General features: G+C 36.1%; 1 protein-coding gene across 4 annotated transcripts in view; it reads left to right on the top strand.

Moving 5' to 3' along the window:
* The window catches only part of pax5 (paired box 5), a 252,687-nt gene that overhangs the window by 110,578 nt on the left and 119,603 nt on the right, over positions 1–22,506 (top strand). For all 4 annotated transcript variants that reach the window (XM_039758290.1, XM_039758292.1, XM_039758291.1 and 1 more), the window contains exon 6: positions 15,904–16,079. In XM_039758290.1, coding sequence (XP_039614224.1) covers positions 15,904–16,079 — 176 coding nt within the window. The remainder of the gene's footprint in view (positions 1–15,903; positions 16,080–22,506) is intronic.

Raw genomic sequence — 22,506 nt, 5'->3', positions numbered from 1 at the left:
GCCACCTGCCGTTTTGAAAGGGATGTCACAAAGCAATGCACAGTATTATCTGCTGTATCCACACAAAAAGAGAACATAGAAAAAACAATACACAGTAGATTCTCCAGTGAAACCTCTCCATCAGTTTATCCAGTATAGGCCCATGAAACAATGTTTGGACACTGCTGGGTTATTAAATAACAATCCAATTAGGGTCAGGGAGGATGGATTATTAATAAACTGCTGTTTCCTAATCAGGTGCTTTTTTAGGCGACCCTGTCTAATTTATTGAGTTCCACCAATTGCCAGTTTTACTTGCATTTTTTACATTTCAGTTGTAATTTAATATGATTTTTGTTTCTTGCCCATTATGTCTTTCTGGAATCTTGAACTGCACTTGTCATTTATGATTTCTTCATTTTGAATCCTATCTCTGTTTTGCTACATTTTACTAGGTCAGTAACTTGAATCTTAACATTGGATGTCTCAGGTTAATTTAAATGAACTGGATGTTAAAATGAGTCAAACGGCTCTTTTTTGTCCTTAATAAATTACTGATCCTGTCTGTAAATGTGAAATACCATATATGCTATAAAGTATACTGTATATGTAAAATGTTTTTGTATAGTATCCTGATGCAAAGGAATTCTGTAAACAGTGGTTGATTTTACAGACATAAAAAAACAGTTTCCATTCAAAAAAGGAAAGTATTAGCTGAATTGAATGTACAGTACTCACAGTTTTACTAAAAGCACTCTTGCAAATTGCAGCAGAATGGGTAAAACTGAAGTGTAGACAGTGTGGCCGGGTGCAGGAATGACAGCAGAAACAACAACAACAACACCATTTATTTCTATAGCACATTTTCATACCAACAATGTAGCTCAAAGTGCTTTACATGATGAAGAAAGAGAAAAAAGACAAAATAAATAATTAAAATTAGGGAACACTAATTAATATAGAATAAAAGTAAGGTCCGATGGCCAGGGAGGACATAAAAAATAAACAACAAAAAAAAAAACTCAGACGGCTGGAGAAAAAATAAAATCTGCAAGGGTTCCAAGACCACAAGACCACGAGACCACCCAGCCCCCTCTAGGCATTCTACCTAACATAAATGACCTCAATCAGTGTATTCAGGGTTCTCAGGGAAGAATCTGATGATGATGGTCATGTGGACTTCTGGCCTTTAATCCATCAATGTAGGATGTATCCATCAATGTAGGTGGTGGTTGCGCAGATCACCAACACAGAAAACCGGAAAAAGAACAGAAGAGAAAGTAGGGAAACTTGGGACACCAACCAAGTTACCCCATTTAATAACTAAAGTCCAAAACAAAATCATGACTCTTTGGCAATAAAGTACTGTAAGAAGCCTCTCGGGCACAACAGTAAAGTGGCTCTCGGGTGTCAAATAAGGGTTGCTCACTGGAGCTCCTTCCGTCGGTTTGCTCTTAAAGTAGTGCAAATGGCAGCCAGGCTTCTTATAATGCACAAACTGGAACGTACAAGGCTAAGTGCCAACACTGAGCGCTTTCTGTGTGCTGTGGGGAGAGAAAGAGAAAAGAATGTTAGAGACAGCGCCCCCTCTTGCCCTGGCACTTTATCACGTACATCAAATGAGCAAGTGAGGAGGTCCTCCAATGAGCATGCATGACATCAGATACAGTATTTTGATCTTTACGCCACTCATCAATTCACTTAGAAATGATCTGGAACGTGTACACTGAAGTAGAGTTTATCTGAAAGGACTATTAGTTAAAATGGTGGTATGTGTTGTTAATCAAGTATTAACCACTCCCAGATGAACCATCTGCAATACAATGAAAAAATGAAAGCTAACTGGTGACACTACCACCATTATCACTGACAGGAGCTAATGCTTTTGAAGCTCCCCAGAGAATCTGTGTTTTTAGTATATTTGCAAGAAGTCAAAGTGAATGCAGTAGGTATTTCTGATGTGGTGAGACTTGCACAAAATTAATGGTCAAAAAAGCTTCAGCTGTTAGCTATTGATATTGTCAATTGACATGGGTGGAGGGCTGTCATTTGCAATATATCTTAACTTATTCGATACAGTAAAGGTACAAATTACTGTACACTTTAGTTGGTGTTTTGTGTGTGTGTGTAAAGAGGATTCCAGAAAAACACTTATTGCCAAAATATATAGTGTGGTTTGAAATTGACCATGTACTTGGTAATTTACATTATATGATCTAAGTAAAATAATCTACTAAAGTATACAATTACTAAAACTTATTTTCTACAACAACTCGTGTGCCCCACTTAAAGGCATTTATCCTTAAGCTGGACCTTAAACTGCTACAAGGCAGATCTTGCCCAGGAAAAGAAACAGTAATTAACTCAATAGCAATTCAGAATTAAGGTAGGATCAAGACTGCTTTCTTGCAAATTGAAGATTGCCATTGCATTGAAATAGCAGTTTTTCATACAAAGTAAATATCTTTTTTATATATCTGTATTTTGCTGTGTAGTTTCAGAAGCGACCTGTCTGTTCTGGTAAATCTGTGCAATTCCTGGGGCCTAGCACACTTGTGTCCCGTAAAAATATACTCACATTTATTAATCAGCTGCCAGAACTTTATGTCTCACCCTTGTGAATTAAAATGTGAAAATGTAAAATGTCACATTATCTCACGTATTACACGCCACGCCAGTAATGTGAGATCTCTGCAGTAGTCGAAGGACATATTAAGTTAAGACCTCTGCAGATCTCTGGAAAGCTTTTTTTCTTTTATTTTTACAGTATTTGAAAAAATCGATTGTTTTGCAAACTAATGAAACTTCTTACCTTATTTTCTGAGGATGATTCTTTTCAATCTTTAATAGATCAAATTATATTTTACAATAGTGGCAATATATTCTGAGTTTGATGATATCCTGTTGTGCATGATTGTTTAGTTTTAGTTAGGGATTGGCATATTATTGCATATTAAATTGCATTCTGTATCTGCTTTCAAGTATATTAAATTAGTTGGAGGACTTACATATCAGTCAGTCAGTCATTGTCCAACCCGCTATATCCTAACACAGGTTCGCTTCCTGGGTCCTCCCTGTGTGGAGTTTGTTCTCCCCATGGGTTTGCTCTAGTTTCCTCCCACAGTCCAAAGACATGCAGGTTAGGTGCATTGGTGATCCTAAATAGTCCCTAGTGTGTGCTTGATGTGTGGGTGTGTGTGTGCCCTGCGGTGGGTTGGCTCCCTGCCTGGGGTTTGTTTCCTGCCTTGCGCCCTGTGTTGGCTGGGATTGGCTCCAGCAGACACCCATGACCCTGTGTTGGGATATAGCAGGTTGGACAGTGACTGACTGACAATTAATATATACATATAACTAGCGACTGGGAGCCCGATCGAATCGGGTTACAAATTCTACGTTTGTGAAATCCATACTTTGCAAAGAATTATTTGTTTTTTTAAGTCCTTGAAATGATCTTGTTATCATGGCACTGATTTGTGCTTAAAATAGACCTTTTTGGCCGATGTAATGAACAGCTTCGTGTTTAAATGGGGCTGCGAGACGTGAACTCAGCTCTTTGGCGCACCTCATTTGATTTTTTCCGGCAAACAAATTTTCAAAACAAACCGTATTTGACGACACTAATCAGAGTTGGAGTAATAATTATGTTGACGTGGTCATTTGAGATCTGAGATCGGCTAAAATTTAAACAATGACCGTTGTTAATACCCAGCCGTCATTACTCAGTTTCACTATAGATGTCAGAAGGATGGATGTCAAAACCGAACTGCCCAAAGATAGATTTTGACATACCAAGTAAATGGCGATACGTTCTAAATTACTTACGGTTCCGGAGCTGTCGAAGGGTTTAAGTCAGTCGACGATGTTAGTCCTGGAAAGTGCGCCCCAACACACAAACGTTCCAATAACCAACCGAACTTACTGTTATCTGTTTGAACCAACACCAACTTACTATACTTGGTCATCCAGCGGCGTCACAGAAGCATTCGAACATTCTTAGCCAATCATGCAATACTGTGTCTGCATTTGCCATGTTATGTTCTAACCACAGAACCATTGCATGGTTCTAACTTGTACTGTGTCGAGGTATTGACGCGAACGCCATACATACGGGGTATTGACGCGAACACCATACATACGGATAGTATCAAATTATATATAAGGCTATATACATAACCCTTCTATTGCTTTAAATGTGATAACACATGTGATGTCGTATATGATGATGTGATTAAAGATTAATTGCACAATTTAAGACAACATTTTAGGTAGTCCATAGGACTAGTAGAATGAAAAATGTGGCAAATGTGTACTGTCTGTAAAATACATTAGACAAATATTAAGTTAAGCAGAGGTTTTATTTTGTAATTAACATTGTGTATTTTGTGCAGAATGTGCAATAAACAAACCAACCCTTCAAAAACAAACGAGCAGATTCATTGAATTAGGTCTACCTCTTAGGGTTGAAGCTATGTGGCGTGTATATGGCAAGATTTTAACATTTGATTTCCTGTGCTAATTTCTCTTTTAGGCTAGGATACACTTGGACCCCCAATCCTCCCAAGTTTAAGGTTCCAGCTCCAGTAGTTCACAAGTACTGGCACGTTGCCACATTGCATATGCTCAATGCGCAGCAGATGCCGGACTTGTGATTTACCTTCTTCCTGTCATGTAATTGCCTTCTGAAATGATGCCAATTCTCTTATTTATCCTTATGTCATGTCACCTTCTTGATCAGTTTTCCTATGCAGTTTGTGTTAGAAAGATAATAATCTTGATAATTTTGCACAGGTGGCCACTAGCAACATCTACAGTCATGAGCTTCTGGTTAAGACCAAGGTCAAGGTTGTACCCCAGTAGTTCATGAGTAATTGAATAATAGATGGACACAACCCTTAGCATTTTATATATACTTTAGTTATTGACAATTGCACTTTTTCTAGTCAAAATTATTGTTAGAGATATCTGTAAGCCCATTTTTGACTCAAGGAAACTGACTTTCCCCAGTAATTTCTTGAATAATTTCATTAAAGATACTGGCAATTCAGATGTCATTCATGAAAATTAAAATTACTAATGCTTTTAGCATGCTTGAATTAAACACATTAATTTATTAATATGCATTCTATCAAGATTTCCATCTACAAAAACTCTATAAAGCTGCTTTTGTAACAGCACACTTTTCAAATCAGATTTGTCAAAAAGTCACCATTTCAGGTTTATGCGATTTGCTGTTGGGAGATTTGTTTTTACATCAGAACATACAGAAACACTTTTTGGTTAATAGCTTTTGCTAACAAGTAGCATTTTAAAGGGCAAAACAAATAATTAAAAATTAAAATGTCATAAGCTACTGATGCTTTATATTACTAAATATCTCCATTCTTGCATTTGTCCCCACTTTAAGACTATCACACCTTTGTGAAATTAAACTTCTCAAATGAATATTTATCCATTTATTAAGTTCTTGTAAAACTTTGTAGTGTAGCTCTCATGGCATCACACAGGAGTAATCAGATGTTATGCTTGCGGACTCATCCAGAGTTAACCTTTAAACATGACTAGCTTTGTTCAAATTTTTGCTCTTGCTGCATTCATCACATTTTAGTTTGTTGTGGTAATAAGCATTCCTTTGGATTAAAAAACTCAACAGGCTGCACCGATGTTGTGTGTGTAAAATTATTTTAAGCAATAAGATATGCTGTTTCACCAGACTGACTAACTATACACCTCTAGAGTTGTGTACAGCTGCTAATGCATTCGATATTATTTCATCAGAATTGCCTTTCTAATGCTTCAAAACAGCATTATGAGCTGAACCTCACTTATGTCTGCTCAGTATGGAAGTTTAAAAAGTTTTATTTAGAGTTTATTTAAGTTTTATTTAGGAATGAACATACAGAACTGCATTTTGTCACTGTTATGGAGTAGCCAAAGGGACAGTGTTTGAAACTAAATTTGTATTTGCTTCAACTGTATCTGGTATTGTATATATGAAACTTCTTTGTTCTCCTTGCATGTTCATGGCCTCCTATATCAAGCATTCTTAGGATGAATATGAAGACTCTGTCTCTTTAACAGGGCTATGTATGGTACTTTTATTAGCCAGCGATTCGTTGTGATGTTGTTTCCGATCCATACATTAAACTGTGAAATACTGCCACTTAAAATAGTTATAACTCACAGCTAAGATTGGTCTCATCATCCCTCACTCAAAGCAGGCATGAATCATATTTCTTATTTCTGAATTTGCACTATAATGGCATAACATCTACAATAATGAAAGTCATTTATTTCATTTTTCTGTTCTTTTATTGTACAAGAAGGGCTGCGGAAATTGTCCTGCTTTATTAAATTGAACTATGCAGGATGTTTAAATAATAGGCACAATTCTCTCAATCCCATACTGAAACATTATTTTACAGTCAATACTGAATTACAGGTATCTGTAATTCTCATCATGACTATTCCAAATATACTGTACTGTAAATATCTCAAATTTGAATTCTATGAAATCAATAATTTTGACTTGTCAGAATTTAATTATAGGTAGTTCATGCATTGAATGTTAAAAAGGCTGACAACCCAAAAATGTGTGCCTCCTGTGCCATAAAAAAAGAAAACAGAAACTGCCATAGAAGAGAAGATAGTTAACGGCCACAATATACAAATAGTTTTCTAGGCTTTGATTTGAGAGGTGTTGCAATTGCAATTTAATACAATACATGAAATGAAAAAAACTTAATCAACATAGTACATTTTAATGTCTTTCAACTGTTTTTTTTTTTATAATTAATTGTAACTTCCCTTGCCATTTTTCAGCATGAACATAAAAAAATAGTTATCTGTAAAACTCTCAAAACTAGATTACACCACTGCCACCACAGTTCTGACATCTTTAACAGAAAAACTGAATGAATGCCAACTCATAATTGGAGCATCTATAGAAGAGATACATGAGGCACAATTATAAATGAAAATGCTGCAAGTTGCAGCAGTTGTGGAGTAAATGCAACTGCCACACTAGCAGATTAAAACTGGAAGTGCCCCATCACAGAACTTAGCACATCTGCACAGTAAAACCAGAATCCTTTATCTTGTGTGCTTTTGTCACCATGCACCTTTGTCCTGCAACTTATCCAACTGATTTATTCTCCTAAACATAATTTAAAAAGGGTCTATAAATTATATCATACATCCATACCACCAGAGAAATAATCCATTTAAAGCTAAGAATGTTTGGGTCCGACCAGTACTTATTTGGAAAGCCAAGCAGGAAAGATAGGGTGGATGCTGTAATTGATGGTGGTGTGGTCAGCACGGGGCCCCAGTTCAGTGATGGGGACACTGTGCCAAAAAAATTGTGCTGTCCTTTGGGTGACACATAAAACCAAGGTCATGACTGACTATGGTCATAAAAGATCCAGGCATTTTTTAAAAGAGTGGGTGTTTCCTGATATTCTGGCTAAATTGCCTATCATGGCCTTGTCCATTCTGTCCCCTAATCATCCTAATCCTAATCTCTCTCACCCTTCACCACCTAGTATCTTATATGTTGCAAAAATGTCTTTGTCCAGGTGGATGTCCAGAGAAGAGCGACTAGCCTGATTCCAGGGCTACAGGTGTTGAATTATGAGGAAATATTAAAAGAGCTGAGCCTGTACAGTACAATTTAAGCAAAAGAAGATTAAGAGGTGACATGATTGAAGTGTTTAAAATTATGAAGGGAGTTAGTACAGTGGATCGAGACTGTTATTTTAAAATGAGTTCATCAAGAACACGGGAACAAAGTTGGAAACTTGTTAAGGGTAAATGTCACACAAACATTAGGAAGTTTTTCTTTACACAAAGAACGACAGACTCTTGGAATAAGAGACCAAGTAGTGTGGTAGACAGTAAGACGTTAGGGACTTTCAAAACTCGACTTGATGTTTTTTTTGGAAGAATTAAGTGGATAGGACTGGCGAGCTTTGTTGGGCTGAATGGCCTGTTCTCGTCTAGAGTGTTCTAATGTTCTAATGTCACATATTGATGGTGGTTGAAGTGGTTACCTATTGTTTATATAAGGCACTTTTGAGTAGCTAGAAAAATGCTAGATTAAACATGATTAATTATTATTATAGAGATTTTTCTGGACTTTAGTTGCGTGTTGTTACACTGTGAAAATTTAGTAGCCCAAAGGAGTTTAATACTGTCGAACTTACTAACCTAATGTAAAATCTTGTGGTGTCTTACTAGTGGACAACTTCCAGTTTTTAGGTGTGTGAATTGCACATAACTTACTGCTTCATTTTAAGCAGTTAATTGACTTCCTCTGGTTTAGGAAATGACTAGACAGTGATGACTTAACTGACATCGAATGCCTTTAAAGGAACATTCCAACCAAATATGATATTTTTTAATACATTCCTCATGCCATGTACTTTGTACTGGCTGCTGAAAAAAATGTAATCTCATGTTTTGGAGGAAATGACACATGATCAGCGATCGAGGGTTCTAGAGGATTGGAGACCCCTGCAAATCAACAGGTGCTGGTGTGCCGCAAAACAGAATAGAGAGAATGAAGTTTATGACATAATAGAAGACAATAGTGACCAGTGGTTTACAATGGCAAAAGATGTGATAAACATCCATGGAAAAAAGAAAAGAAGAAATCGCACATTACCCATGTCAAATAGTCCACGTCTGTTAATCTATTAGTTAAGTTTAAAACGTACAATTAAATTAATGTTTTTGCTAAATGTTTATGTTAATGTTAATTTATATGGTATGATGAAATAATTGACAAAAAAATCAAGAAAAAGATTGGGGGAAGCTTCCCTGTTAATGTCAGGCATTCAAAAAATACTGAATTATGGTCAAAAACTTGAAAAACACTTGACAATACAAGACAAATAGTCAGGGTTATTTAAATAATGGTGACAAGAAGGAAGTTGAGGGTAGATAGGATACAACGTCATCATGGCTGGCCGGAAGTGACGTCATCATGGCTGGCTAGAAGCAATGTCATCAAGTGGAGCTGATGTGACGTTAACATGTCTAGCCGGAAAGTGATGTCATCAAAGGTAGACCGGGAATAACAACATCATGGCTGGCCGTAGACAAGTGTTGTCATCAAAGGTGACCCAGAAAGTGACATCATCATGACTGTCGGGAAGTGATGTCATCAGAGGTGGGTTGGAAGTGACGTTTTTATAATGAGGAGAAAAATATATGGTACCATGTGTGACTGGAGTGGAAAAGAATGGATAATCTTCTGTTGCTCTGTTAAAAGAGGGAGAAAGGTGTTAGCGCTTTGTTACAATCCCTTATCTGTTACTACTTCAGGCTCACTTGGACCCTTTGGCTGCCCCCTAAGTGCATATGTTTGACAATAGTTACTTCCTGAATTATCAGCATGCACATAAATAGGAAACCTAAAGCTTCATGAGAGTCACTTTTTGAATTGAACACAAGACTTCTGACTAATGGTATCTAAACACAGTTTTACCCCAAAACAGCATACTACAGGGCCAGGGGGATGCTCAAATCAAGACACCAATTAATATTGTTATGTTCTTTTAATTGATATAAAACCTATATGATGAGACATGAACAATCAATTCAGAGGTAGGTTTACAAAGGGTTAAATTGCACATAAATCAAACTAAAAAGCAAACTGCCTGTACTGATAGTAAATAACAAATTAATAACTTAATATGAACACAAGAAAAATTTTAAAACTTGATGTAAAGAAAACCCAACCAAAAGAAATCCAGACTTAATTGTCCATATCCTCAAACCAAAGCTTAAGAGAAGTGTTTCAAATTCAGTTCAGTCTGAACTGATTCCAACTGACCTACAGGCAAGAGTACATCCTAATTTAAGACAAAATGAATAATTAAAAACAAAGAGAACAAAGAGAACAGCGACTCCTCTCTTGTGTCCACTGGAAAGCACTGATGTTATTTTCCCAGAAGCAGCCTCCTTGTCTTAGCCAAAGCCAAACTCCCAAGACAGACACTGCCTCTCGCGCTAAAAGCTGCCCATTTGAAATTTCAGATACAAGCCACACCTCAATTTGATGGCTGCAGCTTCATATTCACCTAATACAAATTGCTTAAACAAACCTCAGACCCTACTACACATGCATCCCACTTATTACGTGGATCAATTTTACCCATACACGTTTAATGTTACAGTCTACCCCAAACTTACCAGGAATGGACTCTAGGCAGTATAGGGTTTGTTTATGCAGTTAAAATGTATTGAAAATAAATGCATAAAAGAACTATAAATCATCTGCCTGTTGTCATGAATGGTTTCATTGCCACAATATGTATTTGTGTAGGTGTTGTTTCCTGATAACTGGTCTGAATGGTGTGCCAGGAAGGGTCAACAACACTATTATTTGTAGAGGAAGGGTTTACTGTAGCTTTCCAGTGTGTTCTAGATCATCACGTGTTATGGAAAAAGAATGCAAAAACCTAAGGTATTCCTTATACAGTATTGACTTTTTTCCGGGCAGTAAAAACAAAGAATAAGTTGGAAGAAACATGGAGAGGTTCTTAACAGGATGTAGGGCATCAGGAGACAGTGAGTGAAAATGTAACAGGTGGGGCTGAGGTGAAAAACGGAGATAAGTTGCCTCTTTGCTAGTTTAACTTAAAAGTCCTTTGTAGTTATATACTGTAATCCCACCAGAAAAACCAAGTGTTGTATTTCACTAATGTAAATTAGTCTCTTTATTTTATTATGGTAAAGACCTGATTTGTGGAATAATGTATTTGTTATCTGGAATGACTTTGTTTGGTAGCATTGGATAACTATATACATGTGGATATTGCATTATTTATTATTTAATTAAAAATGAAAATGAAGCCAAAAGTAAAAAACCACAGTGTCCTGGACAGCTAGCAGCAAATGCTAATAACGTTCAGTTCTTTAAATAAACTTAATAATGTACTAAACCTTTTTCCTTCCTTTTTGTCTACTGTAATGCAAGCGCAAGCAATTCTCCATTGTTGTCTATTCTGTAGCAGTCATTCAGCTTCCACTATTGACAAATCCATTACTTTACAGTCTTTGTGATGTTATCCAGTTGACGCTTCTTAGGTGTTCCTGCGGGTCTTTTACTGTGAATATGACCATATTTCATGATATGAGGAATTCTGTCTGTTTTCATATGTATAACATGTCCAATATACATCAGCCTTCTCTTCCGGATCTTAAATATTACATCAAACTGGATCCCAAGTGAGTGCCATTCTGTAAATGGTCTCTTCTTCACCTAGGATTTGTCTAAGTATTGTCATTTCAAAAACGAATAACTTTCTGTTGTCTTCTTGTTTTATTGTCCATGTTTCTGAGTTGTAGGGCAAAATGGGAAGAACAAGAGTGTCATGAACCGAGGTCTTTGTTTGCTGGTTAATGTATAAAAAATATGCACCATACAACATTATATAAATATCATTCAGTTAGCTTAACAGTATTATATTCCCAAACCCACTTAATGCAATTCAATGCCATGGGGAGTGAGAGCCTATTTCAGTAGCATCATCCTCAAGGCAGGAAGCAGCACTAAATGGAATGCCAGTCTGCACTCACGCACATCCAGGAAAAACTAATTTGAAACTGCCAATTGAACTAAATACACTCACACACATCGCTTAGGAATATGAGCAGGAAATCAGAGAAACTAGATAAAAAAAATGAAAACAAGAGGAGAACATGCAAGCACACGGGCACAGGATTTAAACTCAGGGTGCTGAATCTTTGAGGCAGCAATGACAGCCCCTGCTCCTTTGTGCTGCCTCAGTCACTTTATTTTTGCTTCCAAATTAATTCTCATCTGCCAAAGTAAAATCTATAAAACTGTCAAAAAAAACAAAAAACTGTATAATAGACTACATGTAGACAGTAAAGTCTAAATTTCTTTGTGAAGCTAAAAGTCTACTTAATGTATTATGGAGAGGTTTGTTTCAATATAATATTTTAGATTTTATTACTTGTCATTTTGTGTTTTTCACTTTGTTATTAGTGTAAGAACAGAATCAATTACAGTAAAGATTTAAATTGGATTCACCAAGTCTAAGAATGTTATGTTATGGTATTTATAGAAAGGCAAATTAATGCTATCTCAAGAAACCACAATATAGAATCAATTTCAAAAATGTTACATTTTTTGTTATAGATTATTTTAGGGGAGTAAAACAGGTTATGTACTTTGTTTTAATTGAAAGCATTTTACTTAATTTTTTTTTAATATATATATATTTGCTCAAATATCTTTAGATTACAAAATGTATTTGTGGAATTACTGCAACCTGCAGTACGTTTTTGTTAGTGACATCTACAGTATGTTTCATATTTTAGACAAGCATTTTTACATTTTATTCATAAATCTATGGTTCCAGGATCAATCAGTCTTCATTTCACCTTGCATACTGAACACACACAACACTCTCCAAAAGAATAAGAATTCAAAATAAAATATAGCAACATTCTGCTAATGTACTTACCGTTAGCAAAAAGCCTAAAGAAATTTTTTATTGTTTTTAATGTGAGCAGATTTGGAATGGTGATAAAAGTGTATTTAGAAGAAATAAAAGATTGTGATCTGACCATTATTAATAAACTGAAACTATGCTGGCATAATAATTTTGTCTATATAATGACTTCACAAAACATATGATTTAAACTTTGCACCTGCAAAATTTCCTTTTTGACAGCAGCTTTAAAAGAACATACTTGATAATTACCATCAATACGAAATACAGAGAATTTTTATTGAGCTCCGGCTCTCCAGTATAAACAGGGAGACTCACTTTATCTAGAGCATGCTGATCTTTGTATATCCAAGGAGCGGCAGAGACAGCCCTGGTGTATCTAACAGGTCAAGCTTTGAAATGAAGAAGCAATAAGCCGGTGAAATGGTACTATCACTGCTACATGATTGATCAATTGAATTCTATCAGAAAGAGTGGACAGTGAGATTAACTTGGGCCTGATAGGTTCAATGAGTTAAAGCATGATGTTCATTTCAGCTTCATTTCACCAGTCTTTGCTCGTGAAATTGGTCAATCAATAGAGGTTGGAGATCATATATATATCGGTGACCATCTTCCAGTGGAATATAATCTAGTGCCGTCTGCCTCCTTGACTCTAGGAGCCTAGGCAGGGTAATGGAGGCTCCGCCAAGACTCTATCAGAGTCTTTGAAATGGCTTGATATATATCTGCAGAAAATGAAAAGTATTTTTGAATCTTTTCTGATTTATCTTTTTCTCTCTTGTCGTCTGGGCACTGATTTACAGTGCAGCGGCAACTTGAGGTATTATAATAATCTTTTGTGAGTGCTTTTCCTTCATAAATAGCGATACGTAGTGACACGCTTTTTTCTTTGTTTTTTGCGCATCACTGAAATACTCATAATGTGATAATAGGAACAACTTAAGGTCAAAAATTGTTTGCTTTGATTTTAAATGAAAACGCATTTGATCTATTTCAGATGAAATGGGGAGAAGTGCAGGTTGAAATAAAACTGTCAGTTTTTAATTTCACATTGAATACCACAACACATAGCAGCAGTGCACAACATAAATAAATATTTTTGTTAAAATGTGCATTATGTTTATCTGTGAACTATCAAACTAAGAGATGGTACAGTCATTAATGTTACTGACTCATAACTCCATTGACCTGCGCTCAAAATCTAGTACAGTGATAGTTTGTGTGAATGTTTATACATTTCTACATTATACAAGTTAATTATTCCAAATTTGTTTTCCACTTCCTGCAGTCCTGAATTTTAGTTTAATCTGTTAGGTGCACTAATGTGCCCTGTAATGCACAAGCATCCACTCATCCAATGCCTTGCTCCCAATTCTGGGGGAACCGTTCTCACTTACAGAGTAACAAAACATTTTGTCACTTATTTGAGATATAAAGCATTTCTACATACCTATTCGTCTTACAAGTTAAAAAAAAATTGCAGTTATTTTCAAGTCAAGCCAAAGAAATTAATTGTGCAGTTGATTTGTATTTACATACTTCTTCATGCTCTTTTTGGCAGTCTTACAGTATGTAACACTTTGTTATATGTCTTATTAAAGGGCATTGATTGCAACGGAGAATAAAGCCACAAAAAAGTCAATACACATGTGAATCTGGGCTTGGAGAAAATAAGAGGAAATCATTATAGTAGTTGGATAACTGGGATCTATGGTGGGCTGGCACCCTGCCCGGGGTTCGTTTCCTGCCTTGCGCCCTGTGTTGGTTGGGATTGGCTCCAGCAGACCCCTGTGACCCTGTAGTTAGGATATAGCGGGTTGGATAATGGATGGATGGATAACTGGGATTCTATTTACCATATAATTTCTGGAGCATTTTAACCTTGATTACATTTGTAAAATTAATTAATGTTAAATGGAGTAAAGGTCATTTTCTTAGATTGATACAATTAAAGAGAATCATGTTTGTCTGCAGTACAGCTTATGGAAATGGTTAAAAATTAAGTAATGATAAAACATAATGTGTCAATTTAGAAAAATAAAACTAAAAATTAAAAGTAAAATAAAAAATAAATGCAACTGTTGGTCGTTATAAAGCTAGGTCGAGAGAGTGAGTGATATTTAGTGCTTTTGTCTATCAGTGGTGGAAGCAATTCAGGCTACACTCTGTTGTAGAGGCTAACATCTCATGATTAATGTTTTCAGTGGGTGATTTACTAAGTACTTTAATTTCCAAAAAATAAACTTTGATTAATCAAATTGAACTAAGCAGTATTTCAGAAATACTGCATTTTTTAAGCATGCTTGTCTTGTATTTTGACTAAAACCAGTTATTAATATTGTACAATGCTGTGCATTGCCTAAACAGAATGCCTTCTGTCCAGGGTATGATTTTGTATTTTTCTCATGAAAACTCTTTTCAACTTAACAGTTTATTATCTAGAAAATAAAGATTACACCCCTCACAGCAGAATCTTAATTTGGCCAGTTTTGGTCTTTAATGATATTTTCAAACTCACTGTTGAAGGTTGGCAAGATATTTATTTATAGGGACAAATCAAGCAAATTACTCCTTTGGGGCTGAATAATGAATGTCATGAAAGGAGAGCTTTTATCAACCATACAGCTTAATTTAACTGTGACTGCTAGTCTTCAGCACTTGTCACTCCCAGAGAGGTTTTTCTATCATTTTCCTTTTCCTAGTTTTAGTAACATATCCCTTTCAAAGTATATGCCTGACCATGCCTGTCACTAAGTCCTTCAGGTATCTCCACAGAAATGGTGTGTGTGTGTGTGTGTGTGTGTGTAGAAATGCAGAGAGGATCTCTGAAACTGGGGACTGCTTTAATAGAGCTCCAGGGAGGTTAGATATCATATTGCACTCACATACACATATGAAAAGCACAGTGGGCCCAAAATCTATTTTCTCGCTTCCACACATGTGATTGAGATGGTGGATGAGGCAGGAAGAAAGCAAAGAAAAAATAGATGATGAGGTCATTCATCATTGCTTCTGCCTCAGCAAGGGAATCATAGATCACAGAAAGGTTTGATGGCAGTGTTTAAGCAAAAAAATCAAGTTTTTAAGAATAAAGCTAAGAGATTACCTGTTCTTTTGTCAAAAAAAATGCCAGAAAAACAAAAAACTTTTCTCAGATATTATTGAATTATTAAGCACTTTGAGCTAATGTTTGTATGAAAATGTGCTATATAAATAAATGTTGTTGTTGTTGTTGAATTCAGCCTAAAATGTTTTCTATGAGAGGCCTTAAATTAAGGTTTTAAACAGCATCATTTAATAGTAACATGATGAATATTACTTTTTTACTTGTACAAGAGAAACAATCATTTGCTCATTGGAGAAATTCCTCTATCTAACATGATTCAACTGATGTTGAGACTTTACAAAAACAGTGCCTCTTTTCTCATTTTTAAAGGTCTGCAGGAGTCACCAATTCCCAATGGTCACTCGCATCCAGGCAGGGATTTTCTGCGGAAACAGATGCGTGGAGATCTCTTTACACAACAGCAGTTAGAGGTCCTGGACCGAGTGTTTGAAAGACAGCAGTATACAGACATCTTTACAACGACCGAGCCCATCAAACCAGAGCAGGTACGGTAATCATCTGCATGTACTCATAATCATTTGCAGATTGTTTCTTTTTTGACCTAAAGCCAATCTTTAGTCAGGTTATCTGAAAGAACCCTAACCTCACAAACTGGCTGCTTTATTCTACTTTTTCAATATTTTGAGATAAATCTATAGTCGTAAATTTGATAATTCAATTCTAAGACAGCACAACTATTTGGAAGAGGCTGTTGTTCCTTGAATGCTGTATGACTTATTATTACAATTTTATTTTTTCATTCCACATTGAGAAATATTTAGTTTTATCAAAAATCTTCTAGTACTTTGGTGCATGTTGCTTTGTTGAGTTGTAGTCTTGGATTTTGCTGATTTGTAAAATTATGCAGCACCAATGTAAGGTATAGATGGCTTTGATGTTTGTCTTGCTCTCCTTTTTCCTTAAATTCAATCCTGCCCTTTGCGCATACAGCAATGTCAAGGAGCAAATATGAAATTAATTAAAGAGGCTATGATAAAGAGGCTATAATGTAGTGTAGGCAGAGGCAATGCCATTACTGCAGTGTAAGAGATTTATATCTCTTTTATAAAAAAAAATCTTGGGAGGGAGATGAGGGAGACGAGGGAGATAAGACATGATCTTCACTTTGAAGTTCTGCGAGACAAAAGGATAGCTGCAGTACAGGCTTTTACATGATCAATGCGCAACGTGACAAGCAGAACACGCAGCTCACCAGCAGCAGCAGCAGCAAGCCAGCAGATGATCTCCTTAGCATGTGATCAGCCCCCCTACGCCCCCCACACAATGTGAGCGGCAGAGACGCGCAGTGGCAAAAGGACAACTGCTGTACAGGCTTTTAAATGATTGATGCACAGCACGAAAAGAAGAAAACACAGCTCGCAAACAGCAGCAGAAAGACAGCAACTGATCTGACTGCATCTCCTTATCGTGCATTCAGCCCCCCACACAATGCAAGCAGCATTATACGTCCCACGAGAAAGAGATTTAACCACGTCCGGGGCCGGAAATAAAAGACAAAGAGTAGATGACAACGTAGAACGTCGTAAAGAATTCAAAAACGCACAGCAGGTTAAAGATAATGGAATTATGAAAATTCCAAAGTCTCAAAAAAATAATAGGAAATATTGCAATAGCGCAAACAAACAGAAATTATTACTCAGTGAAATAATGGAACAGCGAAAAGAGATCGAATATATTGTTTGAATTTAAACTTTAAGTCAGAGACTTGTAGATTGTCTAATTCATGTTGCCAGCGAGAATTAAAATATTCCAAAAACTTTGTTGCGGTATGAAGTCCCGTGAGACTTTCAAGTCACGCCCTACTTACAAAAATTTTCAAACAAGACTACGTTCATCTAACCTCAGTCGTGTGAATGCTTTTGTCAAACACGCTTCCTGCACTCTCAGCTCTTATAAACTTTATCAGGACAATAATTTTATCCATTCTACTGTAGGTGACACGTTAACGACAAAGTGAAGAAGAAAGTGCATTGACAAACATTCAAGAAAGTTGTTTTATTTATTAGAGAGAAAGAAATGATATTCGCTCACAGGCAGTTATACATTGCGTTGTCACGATGTAAGTCCAAACACGGAATCAAAATCTTGAAGAAAAGTTAGGTCCAAATATTGTTTTTACAAAAGTTTTAAACTAAAAGTGAAAATAATGCATATGTAACAATTCCCATGAAAATAACAATCTCTTTAAATTGTATATCCGGGAAACCAAACCCGGGGGTGGGTGAGCGAAGCGAGCAGGAGGCAGAGCCCCCTAGTATACATTTATAATTCTTTGCTTGTAATTATGCTTAGTCATGTATTTTGGTGGTTCTTAAAAAATATCCACTTTAATAAATGGACAATTGTCAGTGCATGTTCCTGTATATTTGTGAGTCCTTCAGGGAAGCTAGGGTTAGGAAGAAAAGTTTAAAAATAGGCAAAAAATGCAAAAGAAGTGTTAAAAAAATAAGAATGATAGTCAAAATGCCAAATAAGGTTCTAAAAATAAGAAAATTGGTCTTATCAACCATTCTATTGTCCGATGTTATATGCCAGCAACAGCAGTGTGGTAGCGACTTTCTTGCATCTGCTCAGACCACATAAATGAGATTTGCAGCTGTATTGCTAATGACTGATAACTTGAGACGGCGCCCTGCCCGGTATTTGTTCCTGCCTTGCGCCCTGTGCTGGTTGAGATTGGCTCCAGCAGACCCCCGTGACCCTGTGTTAGGAGATAGGGGGTTGGAAAATGACTGACTGACTGATAACTTTACATGGAGGCCAATGAATGAGTGAAAATAATGATATTGTGCACTTTAGAAAACCCTGACACGACAAAGTTGGAGTTGCTAAACCAGGCCAATTCAGTGATGACCACTGGTGCATTTTCCCTACAAAACACTTTGACTAAAAGAGTGGTCAGTTTGATGAGCAACACTGAGATAAAGCAGCAGAATCAGTCAGCTCTATCTGAAGATGAAAAGGCTGACACAAGAAAAATATACCAGACTAAATGGACATCTCATGTATCAAATAAAAAACATGAGGTCTACATTAATGATTTAATTTTGACCCAGTCTTAGTCAGGTAGCACAGATAGTTTGTGATAATATCAAATCAAGAGGCCCAATGCCATACATTTTAAGAATTAATCACTTTTATACATTTATTGGAGTAATGAAGTTCTCAGATCCTATAGAAGAAATTAAGCATCTGAAAGCATCCAGAAATGAACGCTTCTTCATCTTTATTTATCAATTTGTTAAAAGCTCAATAGGTACTTCATTTCTCTTATCTGATTATAATTTTTGAGATCCAAGCTAAGTGGATAACATACATCTACACTGCGAGACATCTACGTCAGAATTCAGTTACATGTGACTCAGATTTGCAAGGTGAACCAGTAGAGCTATATACTCAGTGTCACAAATTCCTGCTAGATCTGCTTATGGTGAGAAAAAATATTGGACAAATGGAGTCCTGAATTAACTTAAAAAAAGTCTTTCACAAATCATGGACTTTGTACTTCCATAAAATTTAAACAGTTCAACAAAAATTTAGAAAAGGGAAATTATAGATCATTTGCAATAATATGACAAAGCTGTATGATCATGACTGATCTATTTCAAATTGAGTAACATTTTCTGCTGCTATACATGATTCATGAATATAAATGCTCTAATTATTAAGGAATCATTTTAATGGTTGTGAATAGACAATGGCTTCTTTCGATGAGCATTGACATTTTAAAAGTGCACATATGTGGTATAGAATAATGGTATTGTCTAAAGACCGCGGTTAATGGCAAATGCACAGTCAACAATACATACCTGAACCAGCTGGACAATGAATGCAGCTACCTAACTTTTGGTGCTGACATAAATACTGAACATAATGTGACACTTAAATATAATGTGACACTGAAAATATTTTATGATGTAATGGTGTGTCTGATAAACTACTTAATTATTCAAAAGGTTTGTAGGTAAAACTGAACTAGATCCCCATAATGAAGAAATGTCTCCACAAAAATGACACAACAGATTCCTGCCATATGCTATTTTTTTAAGTGTCAACATAAAGTGGTTTAAAAAAATACATATAAGAAAGGGCTTAAAACACTAAAAATTACTGTATAGAAAGAATTATGAAGTTTTGTAAAATTATTAATTTTACTCCTGATTCCCATAAAACTGACCAAAGCACCATTCATTGTACAATATATGTCATCTGCCAGTGCTTGGGTGTCTTAGCACTTTCTTTTAATTTATCTCTATTGGGAATGCAACTGGCAACATATTTTGTAAAATTTGCCATAACATAATGTTACAGTAATGATATGTTTAGAAACTCATTTATCCATTCATATTTAACATCACTTAATTCAGTCCTGAGTCATGGGGAGCTGGAGCCTTTCACAGTTACATCACGCATGGAGCAGGAACCAGTCAGAGCACTGATCCATCACAAGTCACTCACGCTGACGAAAAAAGGTAACATTTAACCACAAATTTAAGCCAATATTCTGACAGACAGAATGTCAAATGAGCATTTTTCATCCCATTAGCTTATGCTACCTTTTCTCATCCTTAATGATGGTTTTGAAAGCTGCATTTTTCCAGGACTGCCTTGCTTTTCAGTAAAAAAAAGCAAATTATTTATAAATGAAAATACTTTTCAGCTGTTAAGAGTTTCAAATTCAATATCAATAACCCAGTGAATTCAATCTTGAACTGCTTCTGTTACAAAAGATTGACTGACCTTTATTCCAAATTCTATGTTGACTTGTAAAGATTTGTCCTGGTATCAGTAAGAAATACATCTACAGGAGAAGGTTCACTGATATATACATCTCAGAAATGCATCATTAGTTTATTTTTTCAGTATGCTTTTGTGTTTGTGCTTTTTTAATTTTATTTCCTGTTGTTATTATCGAGACTTCATCGCTTTGCCATATTATGTGTTTTTGTTTCTTTCTGTAGATCACCACCATTTTGTGTGGCTGTGTGAAATGGTGCCACTATTTTTTGTGTCTTTTGACTATGACGCCTTGTACTTGCAGCTCTTTTTTAAGGAATGACTTTACAAAAGATTACCACTCAAGCAACCAGTAGAAACAATATTAAGAGAAGATTATGATTTTGACTTTTGTTTTGGTGGTACTTCAATTTTGGTTTTGTGCTTAAATATTTTGACGAAAGGTTTAATTCATTTTTTTGTAACAGCCCTAGCTAACAACTATCCTTTTGTTTTACCATTAAAGGAAGATAATCTGTCTGTAAGGATATTCAATATTCATTATGTCCGACTTAAACATAATAACAGGGTGTAGGTTAATGATTATGTTGAATAAAATGTACATACATTTTGTAATGGACAATCTTACTGTGAAGGAGGAGAAGTCATGACTTAGCACCCAGAATCAAATTGCTCTGTTTGTGGCAGAATGTCTATCAGAACATAGCAGAGGATGTTTTAGGGAAGGCCTTCTAATAGAGTGGTGGCTGTGAGATTAGGGATCTGCACTGACCGGTTCAAATCTCGTAAATGCCAGAAGTGATTCCACTCCATTTTGCCCTTGAGCAAGACCCTTAACCTGCAATTGCTCCGTCCTGGGTATGACGTTATAATGTTAACCTGCATCCAGCCCTACAAGCAGGTCCTCCAACTTGTAGGGAAAACTCAGGGGTTGATGGCAAGATTGGCACTCCAGCCACTGTAAAAAATGTCACATTGTTCCATTCCATTTGAACTAGTGTGATGATGAGGTGTCACCCATTGCACCTCTGTGCTCGGGTCCTAATTTGGGATCCTGATGTGGTTCTTTGTGTGGTGGATGTTGTAACACACTGTGAATTTCCCCTTGGGATTAATAAAGTATCTATCTATCTATCTATCTATCTATCTATCTATCTATCTATCTATCTATCTATCTATCTATCTATCTATCTATCTATCTATCTATCTATCTATCTATCTATCTATCTATCTATCTATCTATCTATCTATCTATCTATCTATCTATCTATCTGTATCAGTGCATGCTCCCAGCCTCTTCTTACTTGAACACAGTCACAGAACAGGTAAGACCAGGCACTTCTCTGTTATTCTTCTGTGTCTTTATTGATGCACTATTGTAATCTTCAAATACTTCAAATCCTGCAGCATAAGCTCATACTTTGAATAAATCTCAACATATACAGTTCAATATTCAAACAACCTAACAATCTTAGATCTCCAGTCTGTGAACATAACAAGAAATTCTAGCCAGTGTAAATAGTAAATATCTACAGTATATCATGCTGCAAACTCTATTATGACATGGCACACACTGCTCTCACACTTCTTCATCACGTGCAAATTTCCTTCCACTGTCAACAGGTCTGATTGGCTCAGCCTTTTTTACGCTAACATACATTTTCTGTCTGCAAATATTAAAATTTTTTAAAAACGTCATATAAGATTCAAATTTCAGGATGAACAATGATTTCCAGCTTTGTGAAATGTTATATTTTGGACCTAGGAAAAGAGTGAAGACTTTTGGTTAGAGGAGGAAGTGATGTCACTCGTCCTGCCAGATGTTCTTATTTGTGAGTGAAAAATAGGAGAGGGCATCGGCACCTTGTATAGTTGAGTTGACGTTGAGACAGAGCCCTGAAGACTCCCCCCATGCACATCTGTCTGACAACAATGTTCAGCAATGTTTAAAACAAAGCACAGATGTTTACTGCAGAAAACAGGTGGTTTAAGACGCCGATCAAGTCAAAGCAATTTTTCCTTTTCATGCTTCTTTTTGTACCTCATTCATCTTAAAATTAAGCTGCTGATGGCTGCTACCTACCAAACACATGAACATATGAAGTGGTAAATAATACTAATACTAGGTTTCTACTAGCTTGCTAAATGAAGTGTCAGTTAATGGAGGTTAATACC

The sequence above is a fragment of the Polypterus senegalus genome, chromosome 7, assembly GCF_016835505.1.
Source record: "Polypterus senegalus isolate Bchr_013 chromosome 7, ASM1683550v1, whole genome shotgun sequence".
Classification (NCBI taxonomy): domain Eukaryota; kingdom Metazoa; phylum Chordata; class Cladistia; order Polypteriformes; family Polypteridae; genus Polypterus; species Polypterus senegalus.
This window is presented reverse-complemented; position numbering and strand designations above follow the sequence as displayed.